Source organism: Gigantopelta aegis, chromosome 15 (genome assembly GCF_016097555.1).
Source record: "Gigantopelta aegis isolate Gae_Host chromosome 15, Gae_host_genome, whole genome shotgun sequence".
NCBI classification, from domain to species: domain Eukaryota; kingdom Metazoa; phylum Mollusca; class Gastropoda; order Neomphalida; family Peltospiridae; genus Gigantopelta; species Gigantopelta aegis.
In genome coordinates, this window is record NC_054713.1 from 7,233,134 (window position 1) to 7,259,458 (window position 26,325).

A 26,325-nucleotide genomic window follows, 5' to 3' on the forward strand; every position below is an offset into this window, starting at 1 on the left:
TACGTCCCGCCCCCTGCTCTTTATAATGATATTTATATATATTTTTAATTAGCCACAATATACAGCATTAAACTGCCTGGAAAATGCGTCTCTAGACATCTTCATTTCATAAATTGTCCGGTGAACTTACCATCGACTCCCCTCTCCCCTACAAAACTCGCTGCCTTTGGCAGTTAATCTCATTTGCCTTAAACTCAAAATGCTTTTTAATAGTGTATACCACCAAATCAAATCCCATAGACGACAATAGTAACGTGTGGCTAAAACGCCTACATGCAGCGTATCAATCGACATATATACACCATGGATATGAATACTACCACCCCTCACCCTTAACGTAAATCAGAAAACAAATTGGGGGTTAGGCTGCTGATTTCAGAAATAACGGGTAGCGTCTATTGACTACCCCAGATTCGCACACAATGTGTCACTGCGGCTATTTTTGGTAGTAGCCCACGCATGTTTTGAGCACAATAGTAGTTGGTACATTGACACCAGTTCAGATTAAATTACATTTTATCACAACAAACTCTCACGTTTATCACCAATGACAGGACTGGTAGCCTCAACTATGGGGTGGGAAGTTGGATGCACTTCGAACTTTGTCCCACTCAAATACTATTTGGTGTACGACTACATAATATACTTTAGTGCCCCTAGTGCCCCCCCCCCCCCCCCCCCGCCCTCCGCATTACCAAGTTCTGGATCCGCCTCTGACTGTGTTTTTAAAAACGCTCAACACGGTGTTTGGTGATATGATCGTCTTCCATTTGACACCACTAGAGCACATTGATTTATTAATTTATCAAACATTTTGTAATTTTTCGAAATGTAAGTCTTAAAGGTAACCCGCTACATTTTTGCATTCAACTGACGCGCGTTTTTTTTTTTTTTTTTTTTTTTAAAGTATATTTGTAAAATACGTCCTAAATGTCAAGGTGTGTTGTGATAATTAGGAACACTTTAAAAGTAGTGTTTCCTTTTTCTTTTCTTTTTTCACAACAGTTGATCAAAAATAATAAGTATCAGGTACTGGGAACGTGTTTCGTTATGAATGAGATAGTAGACAAAAACAAACCCAAAACCCCCAAAGTTTAAACATAAAAAAAACCCCAAAAACACAACACAAAACACGCCCCAAAAATAAAAATGTTTACACACACCAAAACACACACACACACACACACACGCGCGCGCGCGCGTAGGCCTATATACAACACACACGGAAGTAAGGGAGAGAGTAGGGGAGAGAGTTAAAAAAAAAAAAAAATGTTTTGTTTAACGACACCACTAGAGCACATTGATTTATTAATCATCGCCTATTGGATGTCAAACATTTGGTAATTTTGACATATATAGTCTAATAAGGAAATCCGCTATATTTTTCCATTAGCAACAAGGGATCTATTATATGCACCATCCCACAGGCAGGACAGCACATGCCACTGCCTTTAATATAACAGTCGTGGTGCACTGGCTGGGACGATAAATAGCCCAATGGGCCCATCGACAGGGATCGATCCCAACCGACCGCGCATCAAGTGAGCACTACCACTGGGTTACATCCCATCCTAGAGAGAGAGAGAGAGAGAGACAGAGAGAGAGAGAGAGAGAGAGAGAGAGAGAGAGAGAGAGAGAGAGAGAGAGAGAGAGAGAGAGCAAAACAACTCTTTTAGTGGAATTTGGGTGTAGCCTATTTCTTGTATTCAATGATGTGGTTGGTCACATTTAGGCTAGGCCTATAGCCAAGGGCCTAAGGAAACTTGTGACACAGTTGTTAATGCGCCGAAAGTAAAGTGTGGGGCAAACTTTAAAATGTCGCCAGCCGTTGGAGTACTGGCTTCTTTAAGTCAGTACATTGTTATGATATTCCACAAACAATATACCCACCCACATTCTTTCATGCATTCCGAATCCGATAGTGTTTCTTAATTATGTTATTTACAAATACGTAAGCCAAAATCGGCTTAGTACCGGGCTTGATAGAAACTACTGCCGCAAACTGTCAATTCAGCCAATCAGCAACTTGGCAACACGTAATTAAGAGTCTGGTTGACAACGTTGTTCACAGATTTGGTTATTTATCGGTATATTTTTTTCAAATAGACCAAGGTCACGTTCACTAGCAGGTCCAGTTAGTAAGAATTTAAGTGAGTTCAGAGAAACCTGATTATTTCAAGTAAGTGGAGGTGATTTTTTTTTTTTTTTTTTTTACCATATTTGTGTTTAATTTTGTTAATTAAGTGCAGTTTGTTTCGCCGCAACCTACGTTTTTGTTTACGGCGCCAAAACGCTGGTCGAATGTTTATAAATAAAAAGTTAAAAATAATTTTTTTAAATTACGCCAATGTTTTTATTGTTGTATTCGTAACCGTTTTTGACTAACCACTTCTTAAACCATCATTGTCTTCGTACAGAATCAGTGTAGGACCCACACCGGATATGGTACATTGGTGGCACCTATAGTATAGCCTAAAGTCCGAATCAAATTGTTAAGAACTATAATAAATAACTCTCCAACATAATTACAGTTAATTTCCCACAAAGTTTGGCCAGCCACAAAACTGCACCCCCCCCCCCCCCCCCCCCCCCCCACTCCGTTCCGTTTTCAGTGTTGAAATAGACCAACAAATTCGCCTATGCATAAATAGTCTCGCCCGATATTTTTAGAATTTGTATGCTCCCAAATAACCTATTAAAGGCGAAGTGTAATTGGTCGATATTTCAATGGTTATTTATAGATGAAATGTCACCTGGACATGGGAGTCCAAGCTATTAGATCTATTTTTCTTTTTTGACTAATAATGAAAAATTCTTATTTCTTACACGCAACAATATTCCGGAGTTATGCCCTATCATTTGCAATTTTGTAAAGAGATGCTTTAAGTTACGTGAAAGCATATGAGTTGGAAGTAATTTCAAATTGTTTGCATTTCACGTCTGTATAAACTAATGGAGAATGTACGAGGGTGTGTGGATTCGTGAAAAATAATTCACGAACGCCATAGTTGATGTTTTTTTATGGCTCTACACTTCTGACAATACTTGCTTTTACCTAAATATTAATATCACTAATAATAAGGCTTAAATTACATGTATTTGTTGATTCAGATGTTTGTTCATGTAATTAATGTATATTTATGTTACTGTTACTGCAGATAAATGTATATTATATTGTTATTTTTGCTCTGCCCATATTCGGGTGTTATGCAAATAAATTCTTCTTCTTCTTCTATTCTTCTTTTGACTTTTTATGGAATATTGTCCAAGAGGGGTGAAAGGATATGACTTAATCTAACAACGTCATAACATTTTATGATATAAAAGCAAACGTGATGACGTCATATTAATTTTAGTATTATTATTTTTATTTAATGATACCACTAGAGATCATTGATTTTATATTAATTATGTCACATACTTTGGAGGCTTTCACCCCTCCATAAAAAAAACAAAATGGCAGACGACAGAAAACTGCATGTATTTTGTCCTATGTTATCTCAGCGAAGTCGATACTGGCGACATCGTTACAGTCTTTGAGGAATCTGTCACTGTAATGTTTTTTTTTCTCAAAATTGTGTCTGGAAAACATTTGGGTGAAATGTAACGGTAATTAAAGGTAGGAGAATAATTTATTATAGTTGTTAAAAATTTGGTTCGGACTAAGTTACAATGCATTCATCATGACGTCAGATTAATTACGTCAGATACTTAGGAGGCTTTCAACATTCTTAAAGAGTATTGCAGAAAAAGCAAAATAGCAGACGGTGAAAAATTGCATGTATTTTGCCCTATGCAATCTCGGCGAAGTCGATATCGGTGACATTGTTACAGTCTCCTGTAATGTTTTTGTTTTTTTCACGATTTATGTTTGGACAAAAAGTGGAAAAAATCTAACGGTAATTAAAAGTATGAGAGTAATTTATTGTAGTTGTTAACAATTTGGTTCGGACTTTAGTCTGTCTCATCCGCCTATAGAATTTTTTTTTTTTTTTTTTTTTTAAATAATATCAGTTTGATTTGACAAGAAGAAACGTAAAAGTCTTTTAGATATAACAAAAATCTGCCATGTCTTTTGTCTTCAATTAAAGAGAAATATTTGGTTCAGAAATAAATAAAACTAATATATACCATATAGTAAATGGATATTGACTGAAACAGGAATTGACATTATTTTAGGTCAAGATATTGTTATGTTTGGTATGATCAATAACGAAAATAGCAACTTTGTAAATTGGTTGATTATCAACATTAAATATTATATCTACTGTATGAAAGTACAGAATTTTTTTTTAAATATCAATGGAGTTAAAAACATTTTGCGAAACAAGTTTGAAATAGAAAGATTTATTTTATATAAGAATTGCAATTACGAAATTTTTAATCAACAATGGACACCATGGCTTAATCTCTTTGACTGAAACGTATTCCCTAACAATAGCTTGTTTCGAATTCCAGGTCTTTTTCGTTTCGCGCTAGTATAGATAGTATGTATCAGATTGTTATATATGACTATATAACATTATTATACAACAAATTAGATATATGTACTTGTATATAAATTATATTACTTTGATGTAAGGCCATGAATTCAAGGCTCCCCAACCTTGACATGGTCAGAATGGACTGGAGAAAATAAATATTATATCATAGTAAGAAAACGACGCTTGCAGCGTTTAAGTCGCCATTTTGGTTTTATGGACTGGTAGTCTTGATACGACACTACAGAGGGAGCGACAAGAATATCCATTATCTCATTAAAGCAAGACTATACCAGTCCATAAAACAAACTGCCGGTAAGAGTTTTTTTTTTCTTTTTTACTATGGTATGTATTACATTTTTATTTATTTCTGAACCGAATTTTTGTTTTTAATTGCACACACATTGTCGTCTTATGTTACTTCCAAAACACTTTTACTGTTTTCCTTGCGTCAAGCCAAACTAAAATTATTTACAAAAAAAGATCTTTATATGAGGATAAGACGGACTATAGTATTACTGCCAAACAGCTAAACAGGGTTGTTAATCGAATCACTACGCATATTTACAGGGATTGCAGCTAATTTTGTGTAGAATGACAGAAATACATGGTTATGATGGTAAAAAGGTCTCGGGTTAGCACATTCGGTCGAATTTGAGAATTTTCTCCAGCACTAGGGGACAGTTGCCCCGTTCGACACCCTGCCCACCAGTCTAGTACGCTTATTTGGTTGTGTCGCATGATCGAACCACTTGGGACCCATTCAACTGATTGGGGGTTTTCTTGTCCCAACCAGTGCACCACAACTGGTTAAAGACTGGTATGTGCTTTCCTTTCTGGGGAAACTACCAGTGTTTCTGCCAGAAAGAAATTCTGGGTATGGCATTATGGAACTATGCAACCAGTCAACAGGAAGTGTGTGTGTGGGGGGGGGGGGGGGGGGGGGGCCTTCCCCAGAAAGAAAATGTATTAAGTTTAGGGTTAGGGCTAAGAAAATGATAAGAGTAATTAATTTTGTCAAAAGCTTAACTTAAAAAAAAAAAAAAAATCTGCAAATATTTTGGGTATGGCGCCATACCCGTTTTACCCTCTGGCAGAAACCCTAACTGCATATAAAAGATCCCAGGCTGTATTAGAAAAAAATGTACAAAAAAAAACCCCAACAAAACAAACAACCCTACCATTTTTGTGTGCAATTAAAAAAAAATCAACAAAACAGTTCAGAAATAAATAAAAACTAATTAGTAATACATACGATAGTAAGAAAACGACGCTAACCGCGATATGGTTTTATGGATTGGTAGTGTTGATGCGAGATAACTGTTTGATTAATTTCACTACAGAGGAATAACAAGAAAATAATCAGTTATCTCATATATAGCAAGACTACATTATACTAAGCTGAAATCCGAACCACATTGTTAACAACTACGATATGTTAGTCTCCTACCTATTATTGTCGTTAGACCACTGGCAATACTCTGACGGTACGCCACATGGTGGAGTGTACTCATCTCAAGGAAACTAAAATTTTTCGGGAGTGAGGCAGCTGCCCCCACCAAGCTACGACCCTGCTAAATGTGATTAATGTTTCGTTTCAGGATGTCTGACAGGAAAGCGGTGATCAAGAACGCCGACATGTCGGAGGACATGCAACAGGACTCTGTGGACTGCGCCACCCAGGCCCTCGAGAAGTACAACATCGAGAAGGACATTGCCGCCTTCATCAAGAAAGAGTTCGACAAGAAGTACAACCCAACATGGCACTGCATTGTGGGAAGGAACTTCGGAAGCTACGTCACCCACGAAACGAAGCATTTCATTTACTTCTACCTTGGACAAGTGGCCATTTTGTTATTCAAATCGGGTTGAACTTTGAAGAAAAGAAAAAGACATGTAGTCATACGAAAGAAAAAAAAAGGAAGTCCCAATTCCATCAGTATTAATTATATCAAAGTGTATTATGTGATTAAATGTCTAAACGGATCTATGGATAGGAAACTACTGCAATAATTTTTAGCCAATAAAGGCAAGGTGCTATGAATATTTTTGTTTCATTTTTCTGGAAAATTACTATGATTACGAAGTATGTTCTATTTCATTTTTATTACATAATGTTTGGAGCTGCAGGAAATCATAGGCAATGATGTGACACTTATATGTGATTTTTTTTTTCTTTTTTTTTCTTTCTCTCTCTCTCTTTTTTTTTTTTTTTACCTTGTGGGGATGAAAGATTTTACTATCGGATGCGTGCAAGCAGATTATGTGTGTGAATTAAAGATTTGTTTTTATTGGCTTCCGGTCAAGTTATAACTGTCATTAAAAACAGGATATATTTATAAGCCTTCTTTTTGTGGTTCTGCTTAACCTCTTAAATGTGAAAACGTATGTGTGTTGACTACGGCAATAATTTTGAGCCTGTCTACGGAAAGTTGGGTTTTTGGGGTGTTTTTTTCAAATGACTTGCAGCAAATCAACATGACTGAAATGTTATTTTGGTGTATGTCAAAAACACAAATGTTAAATACTAGCAGATAATACATACACCAGGTATATAGTTTGCCATCGTTGAGGAGCTTTACCGTCGGCAGAAATGTATAACCAGTGGTAACACTCCCGACCTACGGCAATTTATATCTGAACGACGGCAATTGCTGTCGCTAAGTTCGATCCCAGGTATAACTTGTATGGGTGAATGTAGTAGTGAAAAAGCAAATGGGCATGTTCCATGCATTTATTTATTTAATCTTACCTTATTACGCCATCAGGGGTTCTGCTAGAAAATAATTTGAGGGTTCTGGGTACGTAATACAAGCAAAACCAATCATAGGTACCCTACTAGGTAGTTATGGGTTTGAAATTGGACACAACATTATATATATATATATATATATTAATTTTCAAGATTTTAAGGGGCGTAATTTTACCTTTCGTACTATCTAGCAGAAAACCTACTCACTACTGTCTCTCTCTCTCTCTCTCTCTCTCTCTCTCTCTCTCTCTCTCTCTCTCTCTCTCTCTCTCTCTCTCTCTCTCTCTCTCTCTCTCTCTCTATCTCATCTCTCTCTCTTGCTTGCTCGCTTGCTCTATCTCTTTTTATCTCTATCTGCCTGCGGTTTTTTCATTTCTCTCCCCGACTACCGAGGACGAAAACAAAAGGGTATTGGGTGGGGTTTTTGTTGTTTCATTCGAGTAGTTGACTAGATACCCACCCCTACTTACATTTTTTTTAATTTATTAATCCGCGCCTGATTTCCTATTAAAGGGACATTCCTGAGTTTGCTGCATTGTAAGATGTTTTCGACTAATAAAATATTTCTACGATTAAACTTGCATATTAAAGATATTTTCTTGTTTAGAATATCAGTGTTTGTATATTCAGTGTGTTTCTGATCGTCTTAATATTTGTAAGAAGCCCAAACTGGATTTTGTCTTCAAATAATTTCGTACGTACGAAAAAAATATATTTTAGGAAATTAAATTAAATTCAACCTCGTACAAATATTTAATTAAAACGACGTTTAATATACAGCCACAAATATTTTATACAGAAAAAAATATATTTGATATGTAATTGCAATCGTTAAAAAGTATGTTGGTCGATAACATCTTGAAAATTGCAGCAAACTCGGGAATGTCCCTTTAAGTCAGTTCAATTTGTGGATGGGGCGATATGTAGTGGGAACAAGTCTGGGTACAGTGAGTGTCCGGGAATTTATCCTGGGGAAGGGTCTAGACTCGTTAGGTTTTTTTTATATTTTCTTTTTGGGGGGGGGGGGGGGGGGGGGGGGCAGAGACCATGCTCGTGAATATGTATGTAAAAGGAAAGAAAATTAGATCGAGCAGGAAGTGGTGGTGGGTCGACCCACACACGCGCCTAGGGTAAGTAACCTCCAACGAGTAGATAGGCTCACACTAAGCCAACGGGTCTCGGTGACGTAGTGATTAGGCCATCGATCTACAGGCTGGTAGGTACTGTGTTCGGATCCCAGTCGAGGCATGGGATTTTTAATCCAGATACCGACTCCAAACCCTGAGTGAGTGCTCCGCAAGGCTCAATGGGTAGGTGTAAACCACTTGCACCGACCAGTGATCCATAACTGGTTCAACAAAGGCCATGGTTTGTGCTATCCTGCCTGTGGGAAGTGCAAATAAAAGATCCCTTGCTGCTAATCGGAAAGAGTAGCCCATGTAGTGGCGACAGCGGGTTTCCTCTCAAAATCTGTGTGGTCTTTAACCATATGTCTGACGCCATATAACCGTAAATAAAATGTGTTGAGTGCGTCGTTAAATAAAACATTTCTTTCTTTCACACTAGGCCAGGAATGAACATGAATTTCTGTTTTATCCTATAACACTTTTAAAATAACATTTTAATTCAATTTTTAGTAAAGCACAGTAATTACATCGGTAATATGGCGTCATCACGATTAGCACAAATTAGTTTGACGTCATGCATTTTAAACAAATCTTTGAAAACGTTACGCTCAGGTACACGGGTCTTGTTGGCTTGTAAGCAAATGACCCATCTACAGCAACAAATTACCTAGAGACCTTGCAGATTTGCATACCATTATTAACCGGGTTAATAAAGTAAATTATCATATGGGTTTATGACGGATATCATGGGTAAGTTATAGGATAAATATATATATATATATATATAGCTCATTTTCCTTTCGGTCTTTGACCAACTACTAAATTCGTATACCAAATTCCGCCCACCTCAAACTTACACACACACACACACACACACACACACACACACCCCGGCTCGGACCATATAGATCGGACTTTAAACTTTTAGACCTTCGTTCAAATTACTTCTTTTTAAAAGATATTATTAAATAGTCCGATCCTTTCTTCTTTCTCTTATTTATTTTTGGACTGTCCTTTAAAAATGCTCCAAATTATATAAATAGTCGGCCGAGCATATTCATTTTATTTTTGGCTTGTGATTTTTTTATTTTTTTATTTTTTTATCCTACTAATTTCTTTTACTAATTGCTATTTTGAAAATTCTGTCCATTTTCGACCGTTGGGCATTCGAGCCAATGAGATTCTACTGTGTGTGTGTATATATATATATATACATATATATATATATATATATATATATATATATATATATATATATATATATATATATATATATATATATAATTTCGACATAGATAAGAACAAAAAATACAGTCCACATTTAATAAGACATCAATTTACATATACATGTAGTTGAATATTAATTTTATGTATCGATATATATAACACATGTATTCTAGTTCTTATAATTTGTTCCACACGCATGCAAAGTAAAGACTTCAGCTGCGATATTTAACCTTCGAAGGATAAAGTCGATACAGTAACCAGTCTCTCTCTCTCTCTCTCTCTCTCTCTCTCTCTCTCTCTCTCTCTCTCTCTCTCTCTCTCTCTCTCTCTCTCTCTCTCTCTCTCTCTCTGATAATAATCATATGTTCAATACAAAACAAAAAGTACAGTAAAGAATAAAACTGTGATATACATTAACTACTGTTAACCTCATTAAAATAGGTTATTGTATGCTGCCACGATGCACACAACTAATGTCACCACCCCCACTCTGACGTTGGATCCGCCCTGTGGCGTGTTGGCGCTGCTGCAGTGTTTCTTGTTGCTGCCCACGCACGACGCGTAGGCCATGACGTGGGCGATGTAGTTCTGCTCTTGCACGGAGTGGAACAGGTGCGACATGGGACCGCGGGCAAAGATGGCGACGTCCTGGCCGCCGTGAGTCGCCAACGGCATCCGGACAGAGTTGTATTGAAGATAGTCTGGAGCATCTGAATAAGACATTGAATCAATTTGAAAAGTGGCGGGATTTAGCTCAGTCGGTTGAGTACTCACTCGAGGTGCTTGCGTCGGAGAATCGAACCACCTCGGGTGGGTCCATTCAACTGATTTTGTTTTGTTTAGGTTTTTTTTCGTTTTTTTTCTCTTGTTTCAACCAGTGCACCACAGCTGGTCAAAGGCTGTGGTATGTGCTTATAGCTTAACCGGACGTGATCTACGCGAGCGATTATTTTAGAAACCATCGATGTCAATCGCCAATGTCAATACGGTAATTAAAATCAATGATTTCTAAAATAGCATCTTCATAAATCAAGACTAATATTCGTTCCTCGTATTCAGCCTTGATACATGTCATCAAGAAATCGTGCCACAAAATGCTTAAATTTCATTGGATGCGATGAGATATGATTGCAACGAATCGCAACGCTCCTTATAGATTCCCTTGTTATTGTAAACAAAGATGGCAGCGTCAGCGTCCGTGGAAACGTGTCGTGTTTGTCACGATATGTTTAAAAAAAGAAGGTTTCGGCGGTTAATTTTTGATATTGCTTTCAAGATTGTCACATGTTACCGATGCTGTGATTGATCAGCGATGTCATCGTGTAAGGGACATAATCGGTGTTACAAATTTTCTTCCAATAGAGGGTGCTAGTAGTGGATATCACTAATCTTGACTACATGTATCAAGGCTGAATACGAGGAACGAATATTAGCCTTGATTTAGGAAGATGCTAAAATAGTCGCTCGCGTCCGGTTAGGATACAGATTTATTGGCTATAAACAAATGACTCATTGACAGCAAAACATTATTTACCGAGTTAATAATGGCAAATATCAAATGGGTTTATGATATGGATATTATGGGTAAATTATAATGGGATAAATTCGACTATATACTAGAATCAGCATTTACCTGTTTTAACACCTGTTAGGTTTGCCCGTAGCCGTCCCGGGCCGCTTCCATACGACAAAGTCACAAATGGCATCTTGTCATAGGGCGTGAAGCTATGGCTTCCTTTGTCCACTAAACCTGCAATAAAAAAAAGTTTACTAGTTTAACGACACCACTAGAACACATTGCTTAATCATCGGCTATTGGATGTTAAACATTTGGTAATTCTGACTTATTGTCTTAAGCCTCTGTCACACTGTCAATGATCAGGACGCCTGGTTATCCACGGATACGATCTGACATCATTCGTGACAATCCGTTGTGGTCCGTAGAGGTCCGTAGCTGTCCGTATTAAATCATTGATCAATCGTAGTAGTACTTGTATGTCCGTGAAAATTTTGAACATGTCCAGAAATCTATCACGGATCGAACAGCCGTAGTACATCCTTAATGATCCGTAGAAAAATGTAATGATCCGTTCTAATCCTTAATAAACCGTACTTAATCGTAGTAATCCCCGGTCATACTGTCAAGGATCAGAACGCCAGGTTAGCCACGGATACGATCTAGCATCATTCGTGACAATCCGTTTTGGTCCGTATTAAACTGTAGCGCTCCCCGTTGTCAATTAAACCCCTATCCTTAATGATCCTTGGTTTATCGTTGACAACCGTAGTTAAACCGTGGTGCATCCATAGGGGACCGCGGATAGACCTCTATCCGAGGTTTTCATCCGTCGTGGATCCGGCCAGACGATCCTTGACAGTGTGACCGGGGCTTTAGAGAGGAAACTTGCTACATGTTTTTTACTAGCAGCAAGGGATCTTTTATATGCACCATCCCACAGACAAGATAGAAACATACCACGACCTTTGATATATCTGTCGTGGTGCACTGGCTAGAACGAGAAATAGCCCAATGGGCCCACCGACGGGGATCGATCCTAAACCGACCGTTTTACCACTGGGCTATGTCCCGCCCTCTGCAATTAATAACTGATTAGTAAATTATGAATTTTGTTATTAATTAATTCATTCATTCGCCCATACACCAATAGTTCTTGCATTTCTTCGAGGCAGGATTTAGCTCAGTCGGTTGAGTGCTTTCGTGAGGTGCTTGCGTCGCAGGATCGAACCACGGTATATCCATTCAACTGATTGGGGTTTTCTCGTTCCAACCAATGCAAAGGCAATAGTATGTGCTTTCCTGTCTGTTGGAAAATGCATATAAAAGATCCCTTGCTGCATTAGAATAAAATGTAGCGATATCCTCTGATGACTTTTATCAGAATTACTAAATGTTTAACATCCAATAGCCTATGATTAATAAATCAATGTGCTCTAGTGGTGTCGTTACACAAAACAAACTTTACTTTTAACTTGATTGATTGGTTCATTTTTCATCACTTTATGCATTCAACCCCCACTCATTCGTTCGTTCACTTATTAATTATCTCACTCATTTGTTAATGTTTATTAAGAATTGAGAATTAAGTAAACTGCATATAAAAGATTATATTTGGTTTCAGAATAAAATATGGCAAATTTTAAACCCCTTCTGGTAACGCTCTTTTTAACATCCGTAATTTGACCTGCCCCATTTAGCTAGTAAACATGTTTTTTATTTATATTTATTTTTTATTTATTTTTTTTATTATAAAAAAGCAAGCAAAAATAAGAAAAGAAAAAAGTAAGGAAAAAAAAGATTTCTGTATTCAATTTATGAATAAAATTGACGCATTATTTTGAAAACGGTACGCCCCCTTCCCACCGGCGTGGCCAGAATTTTATACTGAGGTGGAGAATGGGGTGGGGTGAGGTGGGATGGTCAACCAAATAAACACCACGTCTATTATAGTAATAAGTCCTCTTAGAATTGTAAGACAGGCCATGCAGTATATTATAAAATATATATTAAAATAGATGAAAAAAAACATGTGATTGTGATTGGCCGCCACCTATCTGCTAACACCAATGCCCTCCCCCGGTTTCTATGGACCTGTAAGATGAACAATTAAATGCATGCTTTTTTCTAGTCAGGTCAGGTCAGGTTAGGTCAGGCCATAGGTTTTAACGTGCACATTCAGAGCAATCTGTTGCAGCGCATGCCTGTCCAGAGGTCAGGCGTCGACCCATGCCGCCTCCTCCGTCCAGGACAGGAAAGTGTTTGGGGTGGGTGGGAGAAGGAAGCATTTGTGGAGTTATTGAATTATGCACTGGCGTAGGAAACGAGGGGAGGGGGGCAAGGGGGCATGTACCCCCCACTTTTCAGATATTTTGCTTTATAATAGTATAAAAGTGTGTAAATATAAACGTGTGCTGCCCCCCCCCCCCCCCCCCCACACACACACATACACACTTTTTGGCACTTTCCTACGCCACTGTTATGAATGTCCCGTAGGATTAAAGGCATATTGTCACAGACCACAGACCTATTTAATGGTCAAACAAAGTATTACCTGAACAAATTTAATTTGATTTGTCCCTAAATGTACTTTATTCAACCATCTTCATAACCCTCATACTCCATTTATTAATGACATTTTGTAAAAATAATTGAAATATGGCAATGGTCCATAATTCAAAAAACTAAAATTGCCGAGAAGGGATGACATGGATTTCACTCCATCATGGTTCAGTTAAGGTGATGCGATAGCTAGATTTTGTTTCCAACAATTAATGTAATTTTTATTTATTATCCATTTTTAGAGAAATAAGGTTCTTAAATCCGTGACAGTATGCCTTTAAGTTCAAAATATAAAAGATTGCGCAGTTTTCATGAGGTAATTTGGCGCATAATTTGGAGCGGTTCATCAAAAAGAAATGGACCTATTTGAGTAAGTTTGACTTAGTTTGCCGAATTGTAGCTAATACTGGAATTATAAATCTTGTTCTAGCCATTGTCCTACAAAACGGTAAAGTTTGTTTTGTTTAACGACACCACTAGACCACACAGATTTATAATCATCGACTATTGGATGTCAAACTTTTGATAATTTTGACATATAGCCTTAGAGAGGAAGCCCAATACATTTTTCCATTAGTAGCAAGGGATCTTTAATATGCACCATCCCACAGGCAGGAGAGCATATACCACGGCCTTTGATATACCAGTCGTAGTGCACTAGCTGGCACGGGAAATAGCTCAAAAGGCCCACCGACGGGAATCGATCCCAAACCGACCGCGCATCAAGCGAGCGCTTTACCACTGGGCTACGTACCGCCCCTTTGTCCTACAAGAACAATTACCTAGAATGTTATTTCCACGTGACGGGTATCCTCCAATGGTGAATGTGTGGCCGTGGTCGGCCGTAACCACGATGAGAGTGTCTTTTTCATTGGTCATCTCCACGGCAACGGAAATGGCATTGTCGAACGCGACAAAGTCTTCTAAAGCTCTGATGGCGGAGTTGTCATGGTGACCGTGATCTATCCGGCCTCCTATAAGGAAATGAAAGAAATGGAAAATTTAAAGTTCCTTTTGTTTAACATCACCACTAGAGCACATTGATTCATTAATAAGCGAATGAGTGAATGAATGAATGAATGTTTAACGACACCCCAGCACGAAAAATACATCGGCTATTGGGTGTCAAACTATGGTAATGCAAACAAATAAAGTGATGATCAACATCAATATAAAAATTCAAGACTTAAACAAAAACAGTGTAAAGAACTGTGCAAAAACACAAATATCACAGAATTTTTACGGATACTGAATTTTACTCAAAACTTCAATGTTGTGCTGTATTAGACATTCTCAAAAAGAATGTTACACGCCTGCACCACGGTGAGGTTACAGCACACGCAGGGGTCATTAATAATCGTGTACTGGGTGTCAAACATTTGGCAATTCTGACTTTTTTTTAAATTAAAAACCCGCTTCATTTTTCAGTTAGTAGCAAACGAGTTTTCTGTGCACTTTGCCACTGTCAGGACAGTACATACCACGTCCTTTGATATACCAGTCATGGTGTATTGTTTGGAACGGGATAATGGGTCTACGAGGGTGATTCCATCCTACGATGTACACATCTTTGGCGAGCGCTCTACCGACTGAGCTAGATCCTGCCCCCAAGAAAAGGAAAGGAATGTTTATTTTAACGACACCTCAGCACATTTGAAATTTCGGTTATTTCGAGTCTAACATATGATGATGTGGCCATTTGGTATAAAGAGAGAAAGAGGGGAACCCACTGCCGCCACATAGGCTACAGTTACCGAAAAAGCAACAAGTGATCATTTATATATACTTTTAGATAGGCATGACAGTACATACCACAGCCTTTGATAACATCCTAGTGAATACCCCTTCCCCATCGATTTAGTTTCCCGGCTACACCAATGACTTGTAACTAACTTCAAATACCTTCAACAAGAAGAAAGTATCCCTTTTTGTTTTTATTTAACATTTCAATCGCTTTCTTTGTCATCTCGGCAATTGATGGATCTCCGTTCGTGCTCTTGTCCCGGTCTAACTCGTACTGCATATGTGACGATTCAAAGAGTCCTGCAATATAGACGAATCAAAGAGTCCTGCAATATAGACGAATCAAAGAGTCCTACAGTATGGAGTCTTATACAGAGAATCTGAAATACGATAGCGCGACGCCCATGCCCAGCATTATTCCTCGTCGGGCAAGTAAATGTTTTGACTCCCCAGGCCCGACGGCTAGTAAAACAATATAAAATACAATAAAAGTGATAGTATACACTATTCATAGAATCATACAATATGGACATTTCAAAGACTTCTACAACATAGACGAGCTTGGCAAATTGTCACTCATTTGTAACCAAATTTGTCACCAAAGGGCATCGGCATTTTTAAGGTAGTACTAAACCAAATAACGTCCGGCTGGGTCAAAGTTCGAGGTGCACCCTAGAGTTAAATTAAAATACAGTGTAAAAAATTGTGCAAAAAATTACAAATATTACAGATAGGTAAAATTAAATTGTATCATTAAATTCAGTATTACGAAGAAATTGCAACAAAAGTTAAGGATGGAATCGAAATGATTCCATCACATTTCTTCTACCAAATATATATATTCTGGTTTTCTTAAGATGGTTGCACTGCACCAAAATGTGACGCACCGTCAAAGCACACTGACACGGAGGTGGAGGATCCTTCTTGAAGATAAAATAATGAGTCAAGTAGATATGACCGATGCTAGCAAGATTATTTCACCCTTCCTGCACCGCCTATAGGAGGACTGCCACTCTCCCAGGACTAGCTTGACAGAATGAAGCTTGCCAATCGGTTAACGCCATGTTTAAAATCAGCATAAGGTACACCAACCTTCACAGGCGGCAAATCCAAAGAGGATTTGGCAGCTGAATCTGCCTTTCCATTACCCCTGATGCCAATATCTTTGGAATAGAAGGCTATACGTATGTTCATATTGTTCAGGTGCGGAATGTAAGTATAATTTCGAATACTGTAGGCATCATTTTCAAACACCCCCGCCTCTCCCGGTATACTGCAGGTAAATGTTGGCCTCCTCCCTAGAAAAATCGTGTGTCTGTCCCTGCTATTTAAAAACATACCTAACAAATAGTCCGTCGACTTGGGATTGACTGCATCAAGCTGTCCTTTATTCCACACATAGGTTGCGTTTTTCCCTTTAGCAGCTTTGGAAGTTTTCCATTCCTGAAACAGATTTCTAGTAATTTAGGTGTTCGTGCATTTTCAGGGTTGTACCTATTCTGAAATCACTTCTGGAGGAGTAAAAATAGAAATGGAGAAAGGGGATACATTTAACGAAACTCAGGAAGCCTTTTTACAAAAAAAAAAAGAAAAAAAAGAAAAAAAAAGATCTATGGCAATTTCTTTTTTTACAAAGTACAACAATACCAAAATGGCTAACCATATAGTAAATTTCCAGGGCCGAATTTACAAAGCCCGTTTTCCTTAAATGTAGATCTAGACGTAGACGTAGTAGTGGTAGTAGTTAATGTTGTTGTAGTTGTAATGGTAGTGGTAGTGGTAGTAGTAGTAGTTGTAGTTGTTGTTGTTGTAGTTGTAGTAGTTGTTGTTGTAGAAATTGTTGTAGTTGTAGTGGTAGTAGTAGTTGTTGTTGTCGTTGTAGTTGTAGGCGTTGTTGTAGTTGTAGTAGTAGTAGTGTTGTAGTAGTAGCAGTAGTAGTAGTAGTAGAATTAGTAGTGGTGGTGGTGGTGGTAGCAGTAGTAGTAGTGGTTGTAGTAGTAGTAGTAGTAGTAGTAGTAGTAGTAGTAGTAGTAGTAGTTGTTGTTGTTGTTGTTGTAGCTATTGTTGTAGTAGTTGTTGTTGTAGCTATAGTTGTAGTAGTAGTTTTTGTTGTTATGTTGTTGTTGATGTTGTAGTAGTAATTGTTGTTGTTACCTCTATGAGATCTCGTCCGTCTGTTCTCTGTCTTTTATCAACCTTTCCTGTTTCAGGGTCCGCTGTCGTGTTCGGAAGAATATTTCGTCTCCCTCCACCCATCATCACCTGTACAAACAAAATACGTGTTTAGAAGAATAGTTCGTCTCCCCCCACCCCCACCCATCACCACCTGTACAAACAAAACATAATTCACGAATCCAGTTTTGAATTAATCACACACGCCCCAACAGAGGTGTATTCTAGGGAGGGGTGGGGGTGGCAGGCCCACCCCTTAAATATATACAAGCTCCTCTTTATTATTATTTATTTTATTGGGACCACATTGTTTATTAATCATCGGCTATTGGATGTCAAACATCTGGTAATTCTGACATATATTCTTAAAGAGGAAACCCGCTACATTTTTTTCCATTAGTAGCAAGGGATCTTTTATATGCACCAATCTACAGACAGCATAGCACATGCCACGGCCTTTGAAACACCGATCGCGGTGCACTGGCTGGAACGAGAAATAGTCCAATGGGCCCACAGACGGGGATCGATCCCAAACCAACCGCTCATCAAGCTTTGTCAGTGTGCTACGTCCCGCCTTATATTTAATGTCTACTTACATCAATATCAACATTATCGAAGAGCTGAGCTGCAATATCCGGGCACTTGATGACATTGTCTTCTCGTAGGTCCCAAGGACTTTCCCATTTCCTATCTGCACTGTGAGCGTACGCGGCGGCTGGGGTGGCGTGCGTTATGCGTGTAGTGGTTACTATGCCAACGGCTTTTCCTGAAATGTAGGTAGCATTTGAAATGTATGAAATAAGTAAGTAGAAGGTAGATTGATTATTGTATTCCTCCTATATCAATAATTTTTATTGGCGGATCCACTTGTGTCCTTCATCATTTGGTAGAACCTTATCTCCAAGGGTAAACGTCTTCTAATAGGCATTTGCATTAAATATAATTATATTGGGGGGGGGGGGGGGGGGGGGGGGGGGGGGGGGGGGGGGATTCCATTATTTTCTTTAAAGGGACAGTCCTGAATTTACAACCATTGTAAAATGTTTCCGACCAATAGAGCCTTTTTGATAACGTAACATACAAATTAAATACATTTTCTTATTTAGAATACCAGTGTCTGTATTTACAAGATGTTTGTTGTTGTCCTAATGCTAGTGATAGCCCAAACCGGATTTTATCTCCCAATAATTTCATACGTACGAAAAAAAAGAGCATTTATCACGAATAAAAACTGAGTGCTACAAACATTAGTAAACAACCGCAAACACATTCGAGACAAGAAAATGTATTTAGTATGAAATAGTAGTCACCAACAAGGCTCTGTTATCGCAAACATTTTACAATGGCTGCAAACTCAGGACAGTCCCTTTAAGTTTCCATTTTTTGTCAATATTTCAAAAAAGTATTTAGGTGGGGGTTTTTGCAATTCGTGAGCTTTATGTTAGGATCAGACTACCAACTGCCAGTAGAAAGTTGACCAAATCGACGGTTGAGTTGTAATTTCCCCAACTCCCGACTTACGACATTTGCGCTCAGATTAACAACTAATGGGTTATACGACGAGAATCGAGTTGTAAGAGCGCCCAGACTAGCAACTGGACAGTCGTAGAAGTCGTGACAGCAGAAAGTTGGCCAACTTTCTGCTGGCGGTTGGTAGTTTGAACCTAGCAATAGTTGCTAGTAGTGCAGTGTCATCAGCATAAGTATGAGACAAAGTGTGTGGATGCTGATATCTAGGAAGCAATCGTGTGTACTTATAGCAGTGATTATTTCTACGATACCTTCATCCTTGGACCACTTTAATATGGAGGTCACATGACCAGAGCCCTCCAATTGTTTGGCACAATCAGGACGAGGCACGCTGCTGTCGAGTCCTAAAGTTCCAAAGTTGGCCTTGACCCCGCACAGGTAGGCGGTAGCTGTTCCAGCGGAGTCGGCCACTTGGCGGTCGTCGTTGTACGTCTGGAAGATAAATAATAAAATATACTTCAAATTAGGTAGTACTAAATCAAATAACATCCGGCTGGGTCAAAGTTCGAGTGCACCTAACTTTTGATAGAGCAGTTAATTCCACAAGTCCTGCCTGCCATTGCTGATATATATTTTAGTGTTTGATGTCAAAATGTCTTGTTCCATCTGGGCAATACGTGTGTGTGATTTTATTTTATCTAGTACCACTGTTTAAGTAGCGTTGTACTTGAAACGTGTATGAAGTACCTGTAAAACTAAGTATTACAATTTTGTGTGGAAACTAGGAGTGTCGTAAAAACATCCGGTTATATAAAAAAATGAGGGTGTCGTAAAAACATCCGGTTATATAAAAAATGAGCAATGAAAGGTTCCACTTTTTTCAGTTAATATTTCGAGGTAGAGGTTGTAGTATTCATATTTATAGGTCATAATTTGGCTGATATATTGCATATAGTGTTTTTAACCACATGCGTTAACATTGTCATTTATGGGATTTTATTTGGTATAGTACAACCAAATAAAGGGAGGCGGGACCGTAGCCCAGTGGTAAAGCGATCTGGGATCGATCCCCGTCGGTGGGCTCATTTTGGGTTACTTCTCGTTCCAGCCAGTGCACCACGGCTTGTATATCAAAGGCCGTGGTATGCGTTATATTGTCTCTGGGTAATGGAAAAACGCAGCGTGTTACCTTTCTAAGTCTATATAGAATTACCAAATGTTTCATATCCAGTAGCCGATGATTAATAAATCAATGTGCTCTAGTGGTGTCGTTAAACGGCTCTAATATAGTGAAAAATATGTGTTAGTGTTTAATGACAAGGGTTTGTCACTTTAATGAGTTTCCTCGGAATACTACTTGACAAAATTCCCAAATGTTTGATATCAAATTGCCAATGCCTAATAAATCAATGTGCTTAGGTGGTGTCGTTAAACAAAACAAACTTTAAACTTTTGATGAATATTTTTATTAGCTACCCTCATTTTTAAAAATTAAATCTCTATCCTATGCGATATCTAGAGTTAATTTGTATTTGTTCTAAGAAAAGCACATTTAAAGTGATAAAAGTGTTTCAAGTTAATATTTACCTTAATATTTACCAAGTTAATATAACAATTACATTAGCTACCATCAGTGTTTCTGAAAATCGCAGTTCCGTCTTTGGGGGTGCCCTGCACAGGTTTCAAACTCTTGTGTATATATCGCATAACAACTGTTTACGAAATAAACGTGTATTTATTTATTTATTTATTGCCAATGGACAATAGTATTTTCACAAATAACCATTGGGTTATTTCTCTTTTCAGCCAGTGCACCACAACTGGTATACCAAAGGCCGTGGTATGCACTACCCTGTCTATATGATGATGCATATAAAAGATCCCTTGCTGCTAATCGAAGTTGCGACAGCGGGTTTCCTCTCTCATTATCCGTGTGGTCCTTCACCATATGTTCGACGCTATATAACCGTAAATAAAATGTGTTGAGTGTGTCGTTAAATAAAACATTCTTTCTTTTTTTCACAAATAATCAATGTCACATATTACTTCCAATCAACACCGGAGCTGTTTTTACTCCGTAAATATTTCACCTTGGACTTTGATACAGAAGAACTTTCTTCTTTGATAAAATGCAAACTAAAATGTGTACCTTGGACAAAGCAACAAAGGGAAACGACTCCATCGTGGTGACTGTCTCCTCTCCAGTCTTGCCTCGCTTCTGTCCCTTGTAAATGCGCCCAGCGGTGATCGTGGCTATGTCCATTCCGTCACCAAGGAATAAAATCACATTCTTCGCTACGTTCGTGTTCGGTTTGACGTCCAGCGCTTTAGCCAGTGCTGCCTGAGCACCTTGCCACCATTGTTGTCGGCCTGGACACACACACACAAATATAAATAAATAAATAAAATAAATAAATAAATAAATAAATAAATAAATTAAAAAAATTAAAAAAATTAAAAAGTGAAAAAAGAGGTTATTTGAAACATTACCCCAGCATATTATTTAATTGGTGGTTATAGTTTGTTTTGTTTAACGACACCAATAGAGCATATTGATTTATTAATAATCAGCTATTGGATGTCAAACATTTGGTAATTTTGACATAATATAGTCTTAGAGAAATTTGGCTTGTACCCCACCCAAACTAGAGACGGTAGCCCCCAGTACTAAATATTGTGATAACCACCCCCCCCCCACTCAATCCCCCCCCCCCTCACCCCAACTCCCACCACTCCATATCATTCCTACGGGCCTAGTATTTGGTTACAATCTGACGTTAGGGCAAACATACAAGATTGGCGCCAGCAGTTTCGTTCCTCCCCACGAGACCTTCAACAGGACATGGTGACCACACACCCCACCCACCCCCAACAAAACAACTAAAACAAAAACAACAATTTTTTTTTTTTTAAATACAACACTAAATATACTGAACATCAAAAGAAACGCAACTAACAATTTAGCTTTCTTTAATTTTCGTATTTTATTTTATTTTATTTTATTGGTTCTTTTAGTTTCTTCAGGTTGTGTTGTTTGTAATCTGTTCATCTGGTGTCAGTTAATCAGTTTTTAGTCTCATTGCACTATATTATTTTTATTTCCCTGAGGACGTTTAATGTCTTTAAACGAAACGTGCGGATTTTACGTAAGGTTTTAAGTCAGTTTTAATATATTTTATATATTTAATATATTTAAAATTATTCAGTAAGGATCTCATTAGTTTTTCTGTCAATTCAAATTGTTAATGTCTTCTGAGCATTTAACGGCCATTTTGACAGTCTAATTACCAGTTAATCTTATCATAATTATTTTATCATACATTATATTATATTATATTATATTATATTATATTATATTATATTATATTATATTATATTATATTATATTATATTATATTATATTATATTGGATTCTGTTGCATTGCATTGTATTTCATTGCATTGTATTGCATTGTATTGTATTGTATTGCATTTCATTAGATTAGATTACATTACAGTTTCTCCAGCTAGTTCAACACGACAAAGACTGTGGTATGTGCTATCCTGTGTTTGGGATAGTGCATATAAAATATCAATTGCTACTAATGGAAAATAAATGTAGCAGAAATCCTCTCTAAGACCATGTCAGAATTACCAAATGTTTGACAATAGCCGATGGTTAATAAATCAATGTGCTCTAGTGGTGTCGTTATTGTTTTACTTTACTTTTATGATTTACTTTAAGGGTGATGAGTGGTAGTATATATGTCGGCTGATATTTCGATTGATACGCTGTATGTAGGAGTTTTAGTCACATATTGTTATTGTTGTCGCCTAAGGGATTTATGGTGCATATAAAAAATTCCTTGCTGCTAATCCAAAAGAGTAGCCCATGAAGTGGCGACAGCGGGTTTCCTCTGTCAATATCTGTGTGGTCCTTAACCATATGTCTGACGCCATATAACCGTAAATAAAATGTGTTGAGTGCGTCGTTAAATAAAACATTTCTTTCTTTCTTTCCTAAGGGATTTGATTTGGTGCTATACACCCTAATAATTTTAATTTTAATAAGATGGGGTTTTGTTGCTGTTGTTGTTTTGGGTTTTTTTATTTGTTTGTTGTTGTTTTTTGTTGTTGTTGTTGTTGTTTGTTTTTGTTTTGTTTTGTGTGGGTTTTTTCTTCTTCTTTTTTTTTTTTGGGGGGGGGGGGGGGGGGTTACTGTCTGAACCAAAATTTGCTTTTATAACAGCCAAAACTTGCTTTTTAACAACAGAGACATAGAGACGTTTTATATTTTTGATTAATTTGTATGTTTCGTTTATTGTCATAAGCTTATTGTATATTACGATGACGTACCCATGTGTACATATATTAATATTAATATCTTTTATATATTATTATATCTAGTATAAATGTGAATATTTGTTTATTGTATATATCGTCTCTCACAATTCTCTATGGAATGGCTTATGTACTTTTATATGTTTATTTTAATTGTAATTATGTTGTACATGAGGTGAGACGTAAATAAAGATATCTGTCTGTCTGTCTGTTTGTATGATGTTCAGGTTTCTTTTCTTGCTCGATGTAGTTCTGTACTCACTCTCTGCCGAGCAGACTACAATGCAGACACTGAGCAGAATTAGAGTTTTCCATGGCATCATGTTCCCAATTCGACACAGACTCCGGTTTCACTCACGTACTCTCACAGTTCAGGTTGTTCACTGAAATCCAGACGACAAATATAATTTAAAAAACAAAAGAGAGAACATTTAGAGCAAACTAGTGAAGGGCGGGGCCTTTGAGTGTCCGCTTCATTTTAGATTTCTCTGTTTCGGTTGTACTAAAACGAGAAAATGCTTTTAATTAATTAATTAGCTCTAGTGATGTCGTTAAACAAGAAACAAACTAACTTTTAATTTCTGAATCTGTTCCATCCTGATTATATTTTAATCATCCATTGAATACAACATTTAGAAATGCCGTTCGTTCAGTTTTTTCGTGCGCCTTGTATCGAACTGACGGAGTGCAGGGGTGTAATCAGAAACGAACGTCTGCTTGTCTGTAACAAATATGGGGTGAGGGTAAATATATGTTTGAATGTGGGAGGGTGGAAGTAACAACTTGATAATTACCTTTCTTTGATCACTGAAGAGACGTCCATACTATGAGCATATTGCGGTGGTTTAACAATGCATCTTCCTTGCTTGGAAAACTCGTAACCTTTACAAACGGTGATACCGAGGCTGGAATTTAAGGGCAGTTCCAGATACTGTTATATTGGGGGAGGGTCTTTTATGTCTTTATCTTTGATGGGTTCGCTTCTTTACCGGCCTCGGTGGCGTCGTGGTTAGGCCATCGGTCTACAGGCTGGTAGGTACTGGGTTCAGATCCCAGTCGAGGCATGGGATTTTTAATCCAGATACCGACTCCAAACCCTGAGTGAGTGCTCCGCAAGGCTCAGTGGGTAGGTGTAAACCACTTGCACCGACCAGTGATCTATAACTGGTTCAACAAAGGTCATGGTTTGTGCTATCCTGCTTGTGGGAAGCGCAAATAAAAGATCTCTTGCTGCCTGTCGTAAAAGAGTAGCCTATGTGGCGACAGCGGGTTTCCTCTAAAAAACAGTATCAGAATGACCATATGTTTAACGTCCAATAGCCGATGATAAGATTAAAAAAATCAATGTGCTTTAGTGGCGTCGTTAAATAAAACAAAATTTACTCTTTTTTTCTTCTTTTTTTTTAGTGTGACAGTTCTGGACTTTCTGCCATTGTAAGATGTTTCTCTCTCAATTTTGTTGAAATTATCGTAAAACCGTATCTCAAAAAGAAGAAACAAGTTTGTTTTGTTTAACGACACCACTGGAGCACATTTATTAATTAATTATCGGCTGTTGGATGTCAAACATTTGGTAATTCTGACGTGTAGTCATTAGAGGAAACCCGCTACATTTTGCTAATGCAGCAAGGAATCTTTCCCACAGACAGGACAGCCACATAACACAGTCTTTTTTCTTTTTTAATACATATTTATTGTCCCAGATCATATAGCAGTGTCGGGGTTGGAAGCCCCGAATCACTGCTTTACATTTGTGTCCATGGTCTAAGCAGCAACAAACTATGTTAAAAATAACAAAAACTAATAGAAACTGATTCAGGGTGAAGTTCAATTCATGCATACAGATGAACATGGACAGTGATCTATAATATAACTATTGTTATGATCCGAGATAGCACAGTCTTTGTCCAGTTGTGGTGCACTGGTTGTAACGAGAGAGAAAAAAAAATCAGCTGAATGGATCCACCGAGGTGGTTCGATCCTAGTGCAGAATCGAATTGGCATTTGGCAAAATAGTGGTTGATTCTATCATTCTCTATTTAGTGCCTCGTCTATAGGAAGACAGCCATCCCCGAGGATATCATTTACTGGATATTTTTATACATATTTCCTGCACCGCTCATGGAGGACTGCCACTCCCAGACTAGTTTATTAAATCAAAACTAACACAGGACAGAGCTCCTGGGAAACAGTGATGGTACCAGGTGTTCGCTAAAGGTGACATCCGTCATGAGTAATGCCACCAACAGGTATATGATATTACTCCCACGAACCCCTGAAATGGCGGGCATTGATTTGAACTAAATAGCGGACATTACATTGAAATAAATGGTGGATATTACATTTATATAAATGGCGGAAATTACATTGAAATAAATGGTGGACATTACGTTTACATAAATAGTGGACATTACATTTACATAAATGGTGGACATTACATTGAAACAAATGGTGAACATGATATTGAAATAAACGGTGGAGATTATATTGAAATAAATGGTGGAGATTATATTGAAATAAATGGTGGAGATTATATTGATATTCCATTCAAATAAACGGTGGCTATTACATTCCAATACATACAAATAGTGAGCATTGTATTCAAATAACTGTATTGCTGGCTGGACACAGAGACAATACTCACATCCACCTTCCTTGTGTCATAGTGTGTGGAACTGCCCTTGAAACTGGGTGTTGGCAGACATCCGCAGAGTGCAAACCTTGCCTTCAAGTCGAAACACATGGCAATTTGCGCTGAAGCATATCATCCTGTATTCGACGTAATACCATCAGGATTGTCGGCGAACGGATACATGTAGTTTGATGTTAACAGATGTTAATAGCTTAAAGGGATATTCCTGAGTTTGCTCCATTGTAAGATGTTTCCGACTAATACAATATTTCTACGATTAAAGATGCATATTAAATATATTTTCTTGTTTTGAATATCAGTGA

General features: G+C 37.8%; 2 protein-coding genes across 4 annotated transcripts; one reads left to right on the forward strand and one right to left on the reverse strand.

The window, feature by feature from the left end:
- Positions 1 to 2,020: 2,020 nt before the first annotated feature.
- LOC121390519 (dynein light chain 2, cytoplasmic) lies at positions 2,021 to 6,525 on the forward strand. 2 transcript variants are annotated; one of them, XM_041522349.1, is made up of 2 exons: positions 2,021 to 2,179; positions 6,083 to 6,525. In XM_041522349.1, exon 2 carries the CDS (start codon positions 6,084 to 6,086, stop codon positions 6,351 to 6,353), a length of 270 nt encoding a protein of 89 aa, XP_041378283.1. In that variant the 5' UTR covers positions 2,021 to 2,179; position 6,083; the 3' UTR covers positions 6,354 to 6,525. The 2 variants fall into 2 exon arrangements, with proteins under 2 accessions (XP_041378283.1, XP_041378284.1); XM_041522350.1 differs by having other exon boundaries at positions 2,061 to 2,189.
- A 3,144-nt stretch (positions 6,526 to 9,669) lies between these two features.
- Positions 9,670 to 26,033, reverse strand: LOC121390086 (alkaline phosphatase-like). Of its 2 annotated transcripts, none has more exons than XM_041521800.1 (11): positions 26,015 to 26,033; positions 23,633 to 23,753; positions 21,200 to 21,420; positions 19,362 to 19,542; positions 18,177 to 18,346; positions 17,563 to 17,670; positions 16,749 to 16,851; positions 15,568 to 15,708; positions 14,448 to 14,639; positions 11,221 to 11,337; positions 9,670 to 10,297 (listed from the first exon to the last, which is right to left on the reverse strand). In XM_041521800.1, exons 2-11 carry the CDS (start codon positions 23,691 to 23,693, stop codon positions 10,020 to 10,022), a joined length of 1,572 nt encoding a protein of 523 aa, XP_041377734.1. In that variant the 5' UTR covers positions 23,694 to 23,753; positions 26,015 to 26,033; the 3' UTR covers positions 9,670 to 10,019. The 2 variants fall into 2 exon arrangements, with proteins under 2 accessions (XP_041377734.1, XP_041377733.1); XM_041521799.1 differs by lacking the exon at positions 26,015 to 26,033 and adding an exon at positions 24,165 to 24,266.
- Between the last annotated feature and the right edge of the window lie 292 nt (positions 26,034 to 26,325).

What these genes read in the sequence shown, in the direction of transcription:
- LOC121390519 (XM_041522349.1), top strand. Translation starts at nt 6,084, where the DNA reads ATGTCTGACAGGAAAGCGGTGATCAAGAACGCCGACATGTCGGAGGAC.
- LOC121390086 (XM_041521800.1), bottom strand. Translation starts at nt 23,693, where the DNA reads ATGATGCCATGGAAAACTCTAATTCTGCTCAGTGTCTGCATTGTAGTC. An exon ending in AAAGTGGTCCAAGGATGAAG is followed by an intron (nt 18,347 to 19,361) that starts GTATCGTAGAAA and finishes CCTACATTTCAG; the next exon opens with GAAAAGCCGTTGGCATAGTA. An exon ending in GTCGACGGACTATTTGTTAG is followed by an intron (nt 15,709 to 16,748) that starts GTATGTTTTTAA and finishes TCTATATTGCAG; the next exon opens with GACTCTTTGAATCGTCACAT.